At 40.5% G+C, this 16,058-nt stretch overlaps 2 protein-coding genes across 5 annotated transcripts in view; both read left to right on the top strand.

Moving 5' to 3' along the window:
* Positions 1–16,058, top strand: part of ANKS1B (ankyrin repeat and sterile alpha motif domain containing 1B) — a gene marked incomplete at both ends in the record, with an annotated part of 1,047,539 nt that overhangs the window by 23,420 nt on the left and 1,008,061 nt on the right. The gene's annotated exons all lie outside the window — the stretch shown is intronic.
* LOC308435199 (mitochondrial import receptor subunit TOM5 homolog) lies at positions 1,115–10,995 on the top strand. Of its 2 annotated transcripts, none has more exons than XM_080935878.1 (2): positions 1,115–1,201; positions 10,426–10,995. In XM_080935878.1, exon 2 carries the CDS (start codon positions 10,485–10,487, stop codon positions 10,638–10,640), a length of 156 nt encoding a protein of 51 aa, XP_080792004.1. In that variant the 5' UTR covers positions 1,115–1,201; positions 10,426–10,484; the 3' UTR covers positions 10,641–10,995. The 2 variants fall into 2 exon arrangements, with proteins under 2 accessions (XP_080792004.1, XP_080792005.1); XM_080935879.1 differs by having other exon boundaries at positions 1,126–1,201; positions 10,372–10,891.

Here is a 16,058-nt window from a genome sequence, read left to right as displayed (position 1 = left end):
GGGCTGTCTCTGGTATATATATATATATATATATATATATATATATATATATATATATATATTTACAAATCCTGGTTTGGGCTACTGCATGGGATGGTAGGCCGTTGCAGCTTTGTATTTTGTTTCTGTTGGGAATGCTAACATTTCTCTACTTATTAATCATGTCAGGGACTAAATGGATTCTGAAAAAAGAGATGTAGAGAAAGAATAAAAAGGAGGAAGAGGTAGTAAAGAAAGTGGAGTGATGTTCTTATGTATGATAATCATAATGACATGGACGGATTACATCAGAATCTAGACAGTTAAGATTTGGGTCATATGGAGATTGTAACCAAACTTTGAATGCTGTGTATCTTCTCTACTTTTTACATTTTGGAAGACAGAGAAGGATCATTTAAGCTAGCCAGCGCTTTGCTTTTTTTTTTTTTTTTTTTAAACTTTTAAAATATATATTATTATGGGCATGAAGTAGCCTACAGATTGAGAGTGTATATATGTGTACATATGTTTAGCTGAAGGTTTCTGTCATAATTGTCAGTGAAACGCATGCTTAAGATGTTCAGTAAGTTGATGATAATGCCAAAAGAGACTCATGAAAGCTTTGAGATTGTGCTGTCATTTACAAGGAGGTTGAGTTTGCGGAATACGATAAGATGATTTCAGCGAGTCGGTTCCTGTTATACGATCTTCCCGCTCTGACTTTTAAAATGTCACACTAATATTATGTCAGGAAATCGATCAGATGTGTTCTTAAAGTGGTAACTCTGCACAAGCCTTCCAAAAAAATGATTATTGCTCCAAACGAGCCAGGGCAGTAAGTAATTCATGCAGGGATTTCTCAAACTTTAAATTATTTCCAAGACTCCATAATTCTTAGAAACAAATCTATGCAAAGGAACTTCCAGGCAGCTCTTTAGTAAACATTTGGTGTATCTGAAAAAAGAAAATAACACCATTGTTTGCAAAAAGTGGGGGGGAAAGCATTGGTTGAGCACTGCAGTTGTGATTTATTACTTATATCCCGCAGCTTGAAAGACTACTCTGCTCTCTGTGCCAAATCTAAGAATAAATAAATAAACAGCAGATAGTGTTACTAGTTGCCGCCCGCCTGCTCTGGGTTTGGGGAAACAAGCAGAGTGGAGACTTGAGGAAGGGAATGAAACAGGCTTGCATTCAGAATGTGATCTCTCTGACCGACAAGGTAATGTGTAGGAACCCAAAGACAAGATGGTCCCTATTCTTTCCTGATATTTTCTCTCCTTTGTTTATATATATAATGTTCAACTTTATTTTTGTTTTCAACTGCATTTTCCTATCTGAAATGAGCTGTTTTCTGATGAACTGTTTCTTCATTGACTAAGATAGTACAGGGGGATACAGGGAGAGAAGACGGCGGTTGCAAGAAAAAAATGCTGATTAAGATACACACGATTGCATAATGACTTAAACAAAACTTCAAAGAGTGGCTGTCGTGGTGGAAAGACTTGCAGGTCCATAGGGACAGATACCTGACAGTGCATTGGGGCTCGGCAGGGAACAGTGCCAGGCAGCTAACTCGGAGCACAGTGCAGCCAAGGTTTGCAGGGGGAAATTAGAAGGATTCCGGAGCAGCAGCAGCAGCCACGCGGAACAGGTTCTGAAGCCTCTGTAAGGATCTCCACTTGCCCTCGGAGGATGCGGGTGCTCTAGGAAATGCTTTCAAGGAGCTTTTTATACTTAATACTTGATTCTGTCTTTAAAACATGATGAAGCCAGGGCTAAGCAAAGCAAAGCTTGCAAATGTCACAATTGTAGTGGCAGTGGCAAGATGGGGGTGGTCCAGGCCAAATAAACTCTACCCTAATAAATAAACATCAGAGTTATGTGGTACTACTGTCATCAGTTTCATTTTATTTAATACTTGCAACTTGATTGTAGACCTATCATGATTCTTCTTAAAAAACCATGGGGAGGCCAACGTCTTCTTACTTTAGTAAAATACCACGAAAGCACTAGGAAACCCTTTATTTTATTATGGCTTCTCTAAAAAGCCTCAGACTGTGCTGGTAAACGTGTCCCTGGAGAAAGTGTGTTCAATGTGGTTTCAAAGTTTTATTCTTTAAACATTTAGACTATGTCTTACGGTTGCTGTTCTGGATACGTCTGTACACTATTTGCTCTCTATGGTTCTAACTGCCAACCACATGACTGCAGAGGTTACATTATTAAAAGACGCTATCCTGATCCCTTCATTCCTGTGTGCTGAAAGAATACCTTCTACTTTCCCCGTTTCCCCATGCCTTGTAAGCCTTGTGAGATGACAAATTACTTCTACCGAGACATCACTAATTTACTTCTAAATATTGTTAAAAGGCATCACCGTTACTTTTCTTTTCACATTTTTTTTATTGGATAGTTTATATATTTACACTTCAAATGTTATCTCCTTTCCCCATCCCCCCTTTTTTCATCCCCCGTCCCCCTGCTTCTATGACGATGATCCTCCTCCCACCCACCCACTTCTACCTCAACAGCCTGGCATTCCCCTATACTGGGGAAATGAGCCTTCACAGGACCAAGGGCTTCTCCTCCTATTGATGCCAGACAAGGCCATCTTCTGCTATGTATGTGGCTGGAGCCATGTGTGCTCTTTGATTGGGGGTTTATTTCCTGGGAGCTCTGGGGGGTCTGGTTGGTTGATATTGTTGTTCTTCCTATGCGGTTGCAAACCCCTTTAGCTTCAGTTCTTTTTCTAACTCCCCCATTGGGGTCCCTGTGCCATGTCTTATGGTTAGCTGCAAGCATCTTAATCTGTATCAGTAAGCCTCTAGCAGAGCCTCTCAGGAGACATCCACATCAGATTCCTGTCAGCAAGCACTTCTTGGCATCAGCAATAGTGACTGGGTTTGGTGGCTGCATATGGGATAGATCCCCAAGTGGGCAGTCTCTGGATGGTCTTTTCTTCTGTCTCTGTTCCTGTATTTCCTCCATGGAGTATTTTCTAAGAAGGACTTAAGCATCCAAATTTTGATCTTCCTTTTTCTTGAACTTCATATGATCTGTAAACTGTATCTTGAGTATTCTGAGCTTTTGGGCTAGTATCACTTATTAGTGAATGCATACTATATGCATTTTTTTGTGACTGGGTTACATCACTCAGGATATTTTCTAGTTCCATACATTTGCCTAAGAATTTCATGAAGTCATTGTTTTTAATAGCTGAGTAGTACTCCATTGTGTAAATGTACCACATTTTTGGTATCCATTCCTTTGTTGAAGGATATCTAGGTTATTTCTAATTTCTGACTATAATAAATAAGGCTGCTATGAACATGGTAGAGCATGTGTCCTTGTTATATGTTGAAACATCTTTTGGGTATATGCCCAGGAATGGGTATATCTGGGACCTCAGGTAGCACTATGTACAATTTTTAAAAAAAACCTGCAGACTGATTTCCAGAGTGGTTGTACCCCTTGAAATTCCACCAACAATGGAGAAGTGTTCCTCTTTCTCCACATGCTCACTAGCATCTGCTGTCACCTGAGTTTTTGATCTTAGACATTCTGACTGATGTGAAGTAGAATCGCAGGGTTGTTTTGATTTGCATTTCCATGATGACTAGGGATGTTGAACATTTATTTAGGTGCTTCTTGGCCATTCAGTATTCCTCAGTTGAGAATTCTTTGTTTAGCTCTGTACCCCATTTTTAAATAGGGTTATTTGGTTCTCTGCTTTTCTTTCTATGCTTTGCTTTTTTTCAGGGTGTAGTTTCCCTTCTGGTGTTGAAGTTTGCCATCTATTATCCTTTGCAGGGCTGGATTTGTGGATAGATACTGTGTAAATTTGGTTTTGTCATAGAATATCTTGATTTCTCCATCTATGGGTAACAGAGTTATGTTGACTATAGTAGCCTGGACTGGCATTTGTGTTCTCTTAGGATGTGAATGACATCTCCCCCGTATCTTCTAGCTTTCATAGTCTCTGTTGAGAAGTCTAGTGTAATTCTGATAGGTTTGACTTTATATGTTACTTGACCCTTTTCCCTATTGATTTTAATATTCTTTCTTTGTTTTGTACATTTGGTGTTTTAACTATTATGTGTCAGGAGGAATTTCTTTTCTGCTCTAGTCTATTTTGAGTTCTGTAGGGTTCTTGTGTGTTCATGGGCATCTCTGTATTTAGGGAAGTTTTCTTCTATAATTTTGTTGAAGATATTTACTGGCACTTTAAGTTGGGAATCTTAGTTCTCTTCTATACCTATTATCCTTAGTTTTAGACTTTTCATTTTTTCCTGGATTTCATGGATGTTTTGGGTTAGGGGCCTCTTGCAGTTTGCATTTTCTTTGACTATTGTGTCAATGTTTTCTATGGTATTTTCTGCCCTGAGATTCTAACTCTTGTATTCTGTTGGTGATGCTTGTGTCTATGACTCTTGACCTCTTTCCTAGGTTTTGTATCTCCAGAGTGTTTTTTCTTTGTTTCTATTTTCATTTTTACATCCTGAATAGTTTTGTTCAATTTCTTCAACTGTTTGGCTGTTATTTCCCATAATTCTTTAAGGGCTTCTACTTGTTTACCTGTGATCTCCTGTATTTCTTTAAGGGAGTTGTTTATGTCCTCTTTAAAAATCCACTATCATCTTCATGAGATGTGATTTTAAATCAAAATCTTGTTTTTCTGGTGTGTTGGGGCATCCCATACTTGCTGTGGTGGGAGAATTGGGTTCTGATGATGCCAAGTAGCCTTGGTTTCAGTTGCTTATATTCTTGCACTTGCCTCTCACCATCTGGTTATCTCTGGTGTTAGTTGGTCTTGCTGTCGCTGACTGGAGCTTGTCCCTCCTGTGAGCCTGTGGTCTTAGGACTGAGAGCACTCCTGGGAGACCAGCTTTCTCTGGGTGGGATTTGGGTAAGGAGGACTGTGAGACAGCCTTAACTCTGGGTGCAGATGGAGACCGGATGAGTCCTGTCCAAGGCTCCGCTGTGGTTCCTGTGCCCTGTGTTCTCTGGCGGGTCTCTCTTTGGACAGTTGTTGGAGGGAAAGTGGGGTCTCACCTGTAGGGTATGGAGGGCTGCAGGACAGCCTCGGCTCCAGGGCACAGATGGCAACAGGAATGCATGTTATTTTCTCATCACTGGGCTTATAGATGTGTACCTGATGCTGAGCCTGATGTTTTATGTGGGGCTGGGATTGAACTCAGGTATTTACCTTTACATGGTAAATACTAAATTAGCCATCTCAGAAGCGGTCCTTAAACTTTGTAGCTGGTGAAACTTCATTTATTAGAATGGAGTTGTGTAGACTATGTATATTATCTTTTCCCTGGTACCCTTCAAAATTTATCCAGATTCTTTTGAACTTGGGGATTGATGCATAGTTATATTTGCTCAGCAGTCTAATCCACATTATTACCATTTCTCTGGAGGAAGGAAGGGATCGATGTCTGATGGATTTCTAAAAAAATACATTGTAATTAAAATATAATTAAATTACTTTTTTTCTTTTCCTCTTCCTTTCCCTTCTCAAGACACTCTCTCCCTCTAACTTATTCCATGCCCCCCTCAAACTGATAGCATTTTCTCCTATTGGTGTGTGTGTGTATTTTCTCCTATTGGTGTGTATTTTCTATTGGTGTGTGTGTGTATAATGTATATATGTATATATATGTATATATGTGTATACACACACACACACACACACACACACACACATATAAAACAAGATACCTTCCTCCACTTTACACCTCTGCTTAACTCTTTTATACTTTTGTTTTGTAAAGAACCATTATAGGGCTGAAGAGATGGCTCAGTTGTTAAGAGCACTGACTGCTCTTCCAGAGTTTCTGAGTTCAATTCTCAGAACCTACATGGTGGCTCACAACCATGTATAATGGGATCCAATACTCTCTTCTGGTGTGTCTGAAGAGAGTGACAAGGTACTCATATACATAAAATAAATAAATTAAAAAAAAAGAACCAGAATATAGAGGCTGACAAGATGGTTCAGTGGTTAAGAGTACTGGTTGCTCTCCAGAGGACTTGGGCTTAATAATGCCCAGCACCCCCACAAATGCTCAAAGCTGTCCATAACTCCAACTCAGGGGCTTCTGAACCTTCCCACAGGCACCAAGCACACATATGGTATACAGACATGTATGCAGGCAAAATACCCATGTACCATGCACATACATTTTCTTTTTTTTAAGTCAGGATGCAGCATCACACTCTGGGCATGCTCTCCTGGGGGAGAATGGTATCATAGCAACGCTACAATTGCCAAGATTGCCAAGAGGTTCCAATAGGTAGAAGCCATCAGTGTCTACCTTTTCTGCTCTTTCTAGTCATTGGCTGTGAACATGTTATCTAGATGGTTCAATTCATTATATTAGTGTTGTGGATAAATGGTCATCCCATTTGGAAACTTGTTTTGGATTCTTTGACTGAGAGTCCCAAGCTGAACACAGGGTATCAATCTGAATGTATAAGTTTGTATAGATTTCACACACAGAGTCCGAGATACTTACGTTTCCTTTGTGTAAGAGTTAGCTTTCCAGTTTCCCTAACTCCTCTCTCTCTAATGACTGTCTTGAATACTCTAGTTGTTCGCACTCCGCACGGTGCGGCCGTGTCAGCTTTTCCCCATGGAAAGGAACACCAAACATGCTGTGTGAATAAGGGGGAGGCAGTTTAACACTTCATGTGGCTTGAGTAGTGCCCAGACATCCACATAGTTGAATTTGTAAGAGTGCAAGGACCTGTCCCCTGGGTAAATGGTCACAGCCTACAAAATGGAACAGTGTATCCATGGAGATCCAGAGAGCTCCCCCTTTTTGGCTCATAAAGCTTGTTCTAACCTGCATTTGAAATATTACCCATGAGTGTGGATTTTGAAAGAAATCTCTATTTTACACTCGCCCACAACCCATTTTGGTCCTATTTCAAGTCTTCGAATCCCCTTCTTCATATACTGGTTTTGGCCATCTTCCAGGCCTGACAGTTGGTGGACACGCTTGAGGAGAGAGAAGGAAATTTCCCTTCTCATCTACTTTCTCCCGACTGCCCAAGATAATGTGTCTGTCAACTGTGACCTGGTTTGGAAATAATTTATTAAATGGAGGGATGCATGATGTTTAAAATGTTGGTGAGACATTGACTTTGAGTCCTTCAATGTGAGGTCTGCAGTGCATTCTCTAGTTGATTCTAGAAACTCTGAACTTTCCTGGTGTCCTCTGATGATGTTCAGCATTAATGTGCACTCACTCAGGAAAGCAAACAGTTTCCGTAAGAAAATGAAGTCGCCTGCTTCTTTTGTTGTTTATATGCCATGAAAACACTATTTTGGAAACATGCTGACTTTGTAGGTATAGAAACTTCCTTACATTATTAGCTAGTTGACCACTTAAGAAAATAATAAACAAATAATTGTAGAGCGTTTTAGCATGGCAATAAGTGATAGTCTTCATTGAGCGCATTGATATTTTTCTACTTTTATATTTAATGTGTATATGGCACATACTAATTTAAATTTTTATTGGTTATATTATTTATTTACATTTCAAATGTTATCCTCCTTCCCAGTTTGCCCCTATCATGCAAACCCCTTATCACATCCCCTCTTCCCCCTGCTTCTATGAGGGTGCTCCCCCGACCATAATTTAAAGTTTTTAGTTAGTAATTTTTAATCAGAAGTCAGCAGGGGAAAGAGTCTAAAAGATTTTATTTTCTTTTTAGAAATTACCTCTTGTTATTATTAAGCAATGTGTCACTGTGTAGCCCACGCAGGTCATACCTCCCTGCCTCAGTCCCTAGAGTACTGGGGTTTATAATCCTGCACCCTCCACATCTGATTGAATTATATTTCTTTTGAAAAAATGTTTTCTATTTTTTTGTAAATGGTAATTCTCAAAAATCCATCCTACATTTCTGTCTCATTCATTTCGTCTCCTGGACTATGACTCTTATTCTTCCATTGTTCTTTGGAATGTCTCTTGCTAAATCAGTGGTTCTCAAGCTTCCTAATGTTGTGGCCCTAATACAGTTCCTCATGTTGCCATGACCCCCAACTATAAAATCATTTTCATTGCTTCTTCCTAAATGTAATATTGCTACTGTTAGGAATCACAGTAAATGTCTGGTGTACAGGACATGTGATAGGTGACCCCAAGGGGGGACCTATAGGTTGAGAACCACTCCCAAAAAAGCTCTGCTACTTGTCTGATGCCTTGGGGTTAGGGACTAGGGTGGACCGTTTGTCTAAGCTAGAAACCTGAGGGCCTCGCTTGGCTCTCCCCCTCCCCATGTGCACTCACTCACTGTCAGCACTTTGAGCCCCACTCTGCAGACCCTCTTCCTCTGTGGCCTCGGTAGGAGTGGCTCTTATAAACGTATCAGTTGTTCTCCATCGTGTCAAGTCCGAACTTTCTGGTGCATTGTCTGTGGCCGTTTGTGACTTGGATCATTCTAATACCCGGCTCCGTTTCCCCATCAGCCCTCTGTGGTGTCTTTCTTCGAACGACTGATGGATGCCTGTACTTGACGAGCTTCAGCAGGATTCTGAGCTTCCCTGTGTTGCTCCCCTGGAGCAGCCATCTTTTTCTCTTGCATGCTCAGTCAAGCTCATTCACCCTGACAGACTCCTCTGGCTTCGTCACCTCTGGAAAGCTTTGCTTGACCTGTGTCTGTGGCACTCTGTATGCACGTGTCTATTTTTAGCACTTGGGACAGTGTGTCATAATTTGTTTATGTGCTTGCCATCTCCCTAGAGCGTGGGTTCCTTCGGGTCCGATAGGTTGGCTTCTCTGCTGAACTTCTGTACTGTTATTTTATGCATAAATCATGTAAGGTAGTCATAGAATTACTTGTTGAATAAACAAGAGTTAAAAAGTATGGAATGTGGCACACACTGGTGACATGTGATTTGGACCATATCCTATGAGACTAATTATTGCTTGAGAACATAGCTTTGTTTAGCAGTGTCGCTAGAGAGAACAACTGAATATAGCTTCTTAGAGGACTAGGTGTTGTCTTCACTGCTGTGGGTATATTAGCTTATAGCACACAAGACCTAGAGGAGCTTGATAATTCAGTCAAGTAATAGTGTTGGATTTAAAATCTAAGATCACCTGACTCAATCTATAGTTCTCTTCTATTCTATTGCATTGACCCACCTGTCTGTCTCTATACCAATACCATGCAGTTTTTATTACTATTGCTCTGTAGTACAGCTTGAGGTCAGGGATGGTGATGCCTCTGGAAGTTCTTTTATTGTACAGGATAGTGAAATGAAAGAGATATCCAGTTGTGAGAAAATCTAATCTCCTCACATGGGGCACCAATGTTGTCAAAAGATGATGTCCTGGGTTTCAGCACCAATGTTAGGAAAAGGATGAAGAGAGTGGGGGAGGGGGAGAATGGCCCATGGAGGTGCGGCAAGGCCTGGGGGCAAGGGATAGATGCCTCTGGGGGACCCATGTTGAGAATCCCTTCCCCCTGAGGGATCAGCCACAGATGATACAGTACAGAATAGGGTTTATTCAGGTCATGGGGGAGTTAAGAGGGTAGTAGAAGCAGAGAGAGAGAAGAATAGAGGAATAGAGGCCAGCCATGAGCAAATTGGAGAGAGAGGGAAAAGGGAAGGGGAAAAGTAGGAGCATGGGGTGAGGGAAGAGCAAGAGGGCAAGAGATAGAGGAGGGGGCAAGCAGCCCTTTTCATAGTGTCAGGTAACTGGGGACGAACATACCTGGCTATTGCCGGGTAACTGTGGGGTGGGGTTTACAGAATCCCAACAGATAGTCTTAGCTATCCTGGGTCTTTTGTTTTCCTGTATGAAGAACTGCTCCTTCAAGGTCTGTACAGAGTTGTGTTGGAATTTTGATGGGAATTGCATCGAATCTGTAGATTGCTTTTGGTAAGATGGCCATTTTTACTGTGTTAATCCTACTGATTCATGAGCATGGGAGATCTCTCCATATTCAGAGATCTCCCCCAATTTCTTCAGAGAGATTTGTAAAGGTAGGATTGCTAGGAGAGAAGGGGAAAGGAATTATGATCAGGATGTAAAGTGAATTAAAAAATAAATTACTGAAAAAAATCAATGTCTCAGTGATGAACATAATTAGAGATGCAGGTTGGAGAGGAAATTCATTCTCCGAGGACAATGTTAGGGTACAGGTACTCTGTGAATCATCATGTCTTCTCACTATGGGGGGGTCTAAAGATGTCTAGGAGAGATTTTGAGGGAGGTGTGGTGGTAACTTTGTACTTTTAACAAATTTGAGTTAATGAAAAAGTGGACAAAGGTTTTTATGAACTAGAGGGAACAAGAGAAAAATTAAGCAAAAGAGAAGACATTATAAGGGATTATGAGATTTTATTCAACCAATTTGTTTCAGATCTTAAAATTCTTCTCAAGGGGATTTCCTCACTCCTAATTTCCTCCCTTTAAGACCTACTTCTTGGAGGAGAGCAGTCTGCCGCTCTTGCAAGCTTTAGCGGCAGAGCCGCAATGTTTCTGATCGAAGGTCTCGAGCCCAAGTTGGACCCGGAGGAGATGAAGCAGAAGATGCGTGAAGATGTGGTCTGCTCCATCTGGAACTTCCTCATCTACGTGTCCCTGCTGCGAGTCACTCCATATATATTAAAGAAGCTGGATTTCATATGAGGACTGGGAGTCAGGTGGATGCATGGTATGAAGGACTTGGTGACGGTTTCTCCTCCTGTCTGCAGATGAATTGGCCCAGGAAGGTGTAAGACTGACATAAACAGACATAAAAACTACTTGCTAAGAAGCTGGGCTTTGAGAACTGACCTCCATAGCCGAAATATGAAACTATTTGGGAAGTACAAAAAGATGTCTTGTGGTCATTCTGCTCTTAGGCTCATGATACCCACCTCTGTGAGTGTTGATGGATTGTAAGTAATGTCAGACTCTAGGGGGCTTATGTCTGAAATGTGACTGTCTCGGTGGCAGTCCGACTTCTGTTCAAAGTGTTCTTAGTGAAAAGTCTGTCTGGAAGTCAGCATACACCCATAATGACATTCAATAAAACATTCTGATAAAGAAAAAAGACCTGAGTCTTAAAAAGTCCCATTACCCCACAATAGTACCAGTCTGACAGCTGAACCTTTACTACATGTCCCTTTGAGGGGACATTCTTCCAAGCGGCATAACCATTTTAATAGCCATAAATCACAAATCCTGGCTGGTTAGATGGATACTGATGGAAACTTCTGGAGAGAGTACAAAATGCATGGGAACCTAGTATCAGCCTTGGATTATGCATACCAGGGGCTAGGTCTGTTAGAAGTTTCATTCAACGCAAGGTTGTGAGGCAAAGACTTGAAGCGTAGATTGCCTTGTGGAGTTATACCTACCAGTCTGATTCATTCATTACAGATGCTACGTAATCAGTATGCAAAGTGAGAAGGGTATTTAAAGGAGAAGGAAAGAAAGGAGATAGAGATCATTCACAGGATGACCTTGCTTAATATGTCCCTCCACTCAGTCTTGTCTGATAGGTGTTTGGCTTCTCTTTCACAATTTGCTCAGCCATTAATGTGTTTTTGAGACTGTTATTTATGTTTTGAGGGAGGATCTTCTCTGGTTTTGATCATTTAAAAAATGCCTTATTTTTATGTATGAGCATCTATATGCCCCTGTGGCTATGTATGCAAACGCCCACGGAGGCCAGAATCTAAGGTACTGGCTCCCCTGGAGCTGGAGTTACACGTGCCTTTGAACTTAGAACATGGGTGCTAGGAACCTAATTTGTATCCTCAGGAGAGCAGCAAGTTCTCTTAACCTAGGAGTGATCTCTCCAGGCCCATTAGTCTTGTTACAGCTATAGAGGAGTAATCAGCCTAACTACAGAGTATTTACACATGCGATTTATGTGCTTAGGTGTTAGCTATTTCAGAGTAGGGAACAATGTCTCCCCCACCCCCACTCTCCATGCTTGGCACAGTATTTGATAGTTTTGTAACTGTGAGAATGATCTAGAATTAAGCCATTTTAAAGCTTTGCTCTTTAGGACTGCAGGCTATAGGGTCACTTATTCCTTTAGTAAGTATGTAATAAAGTGTAAAACCAGTAGCTACTATTTAGGTGACTGAAGAAAGACAGAATGCTAGAACTGCAAAGGTAAGACAGGGACAGTTCCTTTAAGGCTGCTTTGATGTACAGTGTTAGGCTGTATCGTAACCTCGGGGTGTTGGGCTCAGAAGGTAATTAAGACTACATCAGGCTGGTTTGGCAACCGGACTGTGAAAAGGCATATTCTGGCAAATAATAGAGAAAGGTTTCTTATTCTCCTGTGATACCACACAAGTCCAGGGAAGACACAACAAGTGCCTGAAGTGGCAAGTGTCAGAAAGGAACTAAGGAGTGAAGATCAATTTACCATAGCATCGCTGAGAAAAAGGCAAGATGCTAATGGCCAGGTAGACAAAGGGCCTGAGAACACAAAGGGTAACAGCAGAAAAGAGAGCAAACTCAAGCCAAGACAGATTTCTCGAGGTTGCTGAGCTATCTCTAGGCACAATTGAAGTGTCATAGTTTTTGAGCAGAATTTCTCAACCTTGATTCTGTTAAGTTTGAGTGAGATTTAATTAATTGTGTATGGTGGGGGCTGTCCATTGGATTGTGGGATCATAGCATCCCAGATCAGTGCCAGATGGATACAGAAGTAACAACAAGCCTAAAGAAAAACCAGAAAACAATGACAACATAAAGAAAGTAAGAAAAAAAACAAACCCAAACAAAATAAGAAAACAAAACAAAACAAAAAACCAGAAACAAACAAACAAAAAAACCCTGAACAAACTTCCAAACAAAAACCCAACAAAGTTATGTGTAGACATCGCTAAGTGTCCCCTGGAGGCAAAATTGCTATTAAAGGAATACGAGTGAAGTGGCTACTGCTGGCCAAGGACAAGAGTAAAAATGTCTGTGTGATACTGCAATCCCTGTACTCAGGAGGACGAGGTAAGAGGATCATGAGTTTGAGGTCAGCCTGGGGCATGTATTGAGACCTTGTATTAAAGGCAACAGCAACATCCACAGAAACAAACAGTAAGTGGGCAATCATTCTAAATAGCCCTTTAAGAGTTCTAGGTAGCCCTGTAACAATTCTAGGTAGCCCTAATAATTCTAAGCAGTCCTATACATGTTACATCTTTTCCTATGAATTCCAAGATGAATGTGACTTTAAAATGACCTAATTGTGAGAACTAGTTGGCAGGGATAAACTCTTAAGAAGTAGCATATTTTTTTTTGTGCTTGCAAATATGAACTCCTACGCACAGAATTCGAACTATTTAAAGTCACAGTAGACAAATAGTGTTTGGAGAAAGGAGATTGGAGTTAATATAGTTGGGTATACACTGGGGGGAACTTTGAAGGCCTCAGTGTCAGAATTGGGAGTCAGTCGGAAGGAAGTGAGGGACGGATGTTGACTGAGCTCTTGGGTTGAAGACTAATATATATGTATATATTACATATATTTAATAAAAATATATGCTATATATATATATATTTATATTTTTCAGTGCTGAGAACTATGCCCACGCTTATGCATGCTAAGGAAGTGCATATTCTCAGGCACTGCCTTATATTTAAAAAACAAGAAAGGGAATTTACTAAGTTAATAAAGTTTAAGTTTTGTTTATATTGTGACATTTTATCTCCATCACCCACCATCATCTGCTTCATATCCACCGGGAGACTCTCTAGTGTGATAACCCCTATTAGTGGAAATGAAAATACCACAGCCTCCAAAATTCAGGGAGGCTGCATCGGGACTCTTCCTGCTGCTGCTATAGCTTAGATAATACCCAATAAACAAACCTTTGCTAAAGTATGATTACATCTACCTGAGCAGCTGTTTCTGGCCCATTTACAGTCCCCATCAACTCCATTTTTGCCATAGTCACTCTCGGAGCTAACCCAATTTCTTACTTAGCAGAGGTTAAAGACATCTGGACTTGACCCTTGTACTTTTTTGCAGCTTTCCCCTCCCACATCTTTTTCTTTCTTTTCCCTAGATCTCTGCACCACACTCAACACCCATCTCGGGCAGATCCCTGTACCAATGCTTCCTTAAAAACCTTTCTTTCTCCTCCAAGTCTTCATTCATTACCTTTAATCTAATTTTCTTGGTTTTTTCTCCTATTTCCTTTCAAGTTCCTTTTCAAGGTTGTTTTTTCTTAAGCAAGCAGCAAACCGAGAGAGATCCCCTTTGGCTTTTCCCTTGACCTTAAAGTGTTGCTCGAATCCTACTTCCTCTTTATCTTGCCGTTTTTTACCTTCAGCTTCCTGATTATGTAATTCGATCGCTTGAGAAACAAAGAAACATTTGTGCATCCTATTTCTCTGCCTTCTCTTACTATTTCAATTCCTATGCTGTTGAAACAGCTGCCTTAAATGTCACCAGACAGAATTCCCCCTCTACTTTCTCGGTTCCTGTGTTTCTCACCTGCATGTGGTGTTAGTAACTGTCTGTCACCTGACATCTGCCTGAGACAGTGTCTCACACCATGGCTTAGCCTTCTCTAGAACATAATATGCTGTCCAGCTCGCCTTGAACTCAGGATTCTGCTGCCTCAGCCTCCAAAGTGTTGAGCCTATAGACATGTATCACCATACCTGGCTGGTCTAGTCTTTAAGATGTTACCTCCCTTGATCTTGTGACTTCGTAGTAACTGGCATACACTTGTATTTTATCATTGTTCTTGTCTGGACTTTGATAGGATCCTTCATCTACTGTAGGGTTTTTTAAACATTGTATCCTTGGCTGCATCACCTTTAATATTTTATTAGTTCCTCTGATAGTTATAGAAACTATGTCTGTATTAACAACTTTCTAGTTTATATTACTAATCCTGTCCATTATGTTGAAGTTTCTCCTTTGTATTTCCAACCCTTAGATATCTGTCTGCTCTGCCACTGTGTTGTTCCTAGAAACTCACTGTGTCCAAGTCAAATAAAAGACTTGGATGTGTCACATAGAATGGACTTGCCTTATACCCTTCCCCCAGATCTCACTGTAATGGGAAGTTAAGATATTAAAGGTTGGGATAGCCAATGAGGGAGCTATTCAAAGGTTTTGGAAGAAGGGAGGTGAAAGGAAGAACAGTAACTGAGCCTGTAGAGAGAAGGCTGGAGTACCTGTGGGAGAAATGTAGATGAGAAGCAAGCCCTTGGGAGACTTGCATTTGGAAGCTCGCAGAAGCTAGTAGTAAAATACAAAGCAGAAAAAGTGTTGTCAGAAATGCAGGAATCTTTAGATCAAGCTAGATCCCTTCCCCCAGTTCCATGTGGCAAACTGGGCAATATGTCACCTCACTCCTTAAAGTCTTCTGATCTTAGAGTGGTAGGGAAGATCTTGTAACCTTCAAACAGGAATAAATGCTTTAAGAGAACTCCTGTAAGTGACACATTTTAAGAGAATACTGACTAAATTGAAAAGCATTTCAACAGTGACAAAAGCAGCTATGGTACTTAATTTGGTCACCAGAGTTCTAGAAAACTTGATAGAACAGAAACCCTAAAATAATAGAACATCCTGTAACTTCTGCTATTATGATAAGAACATTCTCAAGAATGAAATTCATATATATATTTTCATATATATATTCATGTATACATATATACATATATATATATATTCATATATATGAGGGTCCAGTCAACATCAAAAACAATTGGCCACTCCAGCCCAGACAAGATCAGTGGGTCTGCCTAGCCAACTTATAACAGACTCTGGAACAATTTTAAACAGTTTGTTTTATGCAGTAGAGTTTTGGGATGGTTGGGTCTGCAGTACCATTGATATAACTGACAACTTTATATAACCATGGAGCATGGACAGGGAATGGATTGTCAAAGAGAGGAAATTATTTCTTAACAATGGTGGCCATGTCTCCAGATGAAAACGATTTCTTCATATGCAGTGCAGGAAAAGACTTATCAGTCCATATTCTGAAATGTAGGAACATTCTGAATCAAAGGAAGATCCAAAAAATCTTGAGGAAAGAATGTAAAATGCAACAAAAGAAAACAGTTGAGACAACCTGACGGAAG

Source organism: Micromys minutus (genome assembly GCF_963924665.1).
Source record: "Micromys minutus genome assembly, chromosome: 22".
Classification (NCBI taxonomy): domain Eukaryota; kingdom Metazoa; phylum Chordata; class Mammalia; order Rodentia; family Muridae; genus Micromys; species Micromys minutus.
This window is presented reverse-complemented; position numbering and strand designations above follow the sequence as displayed.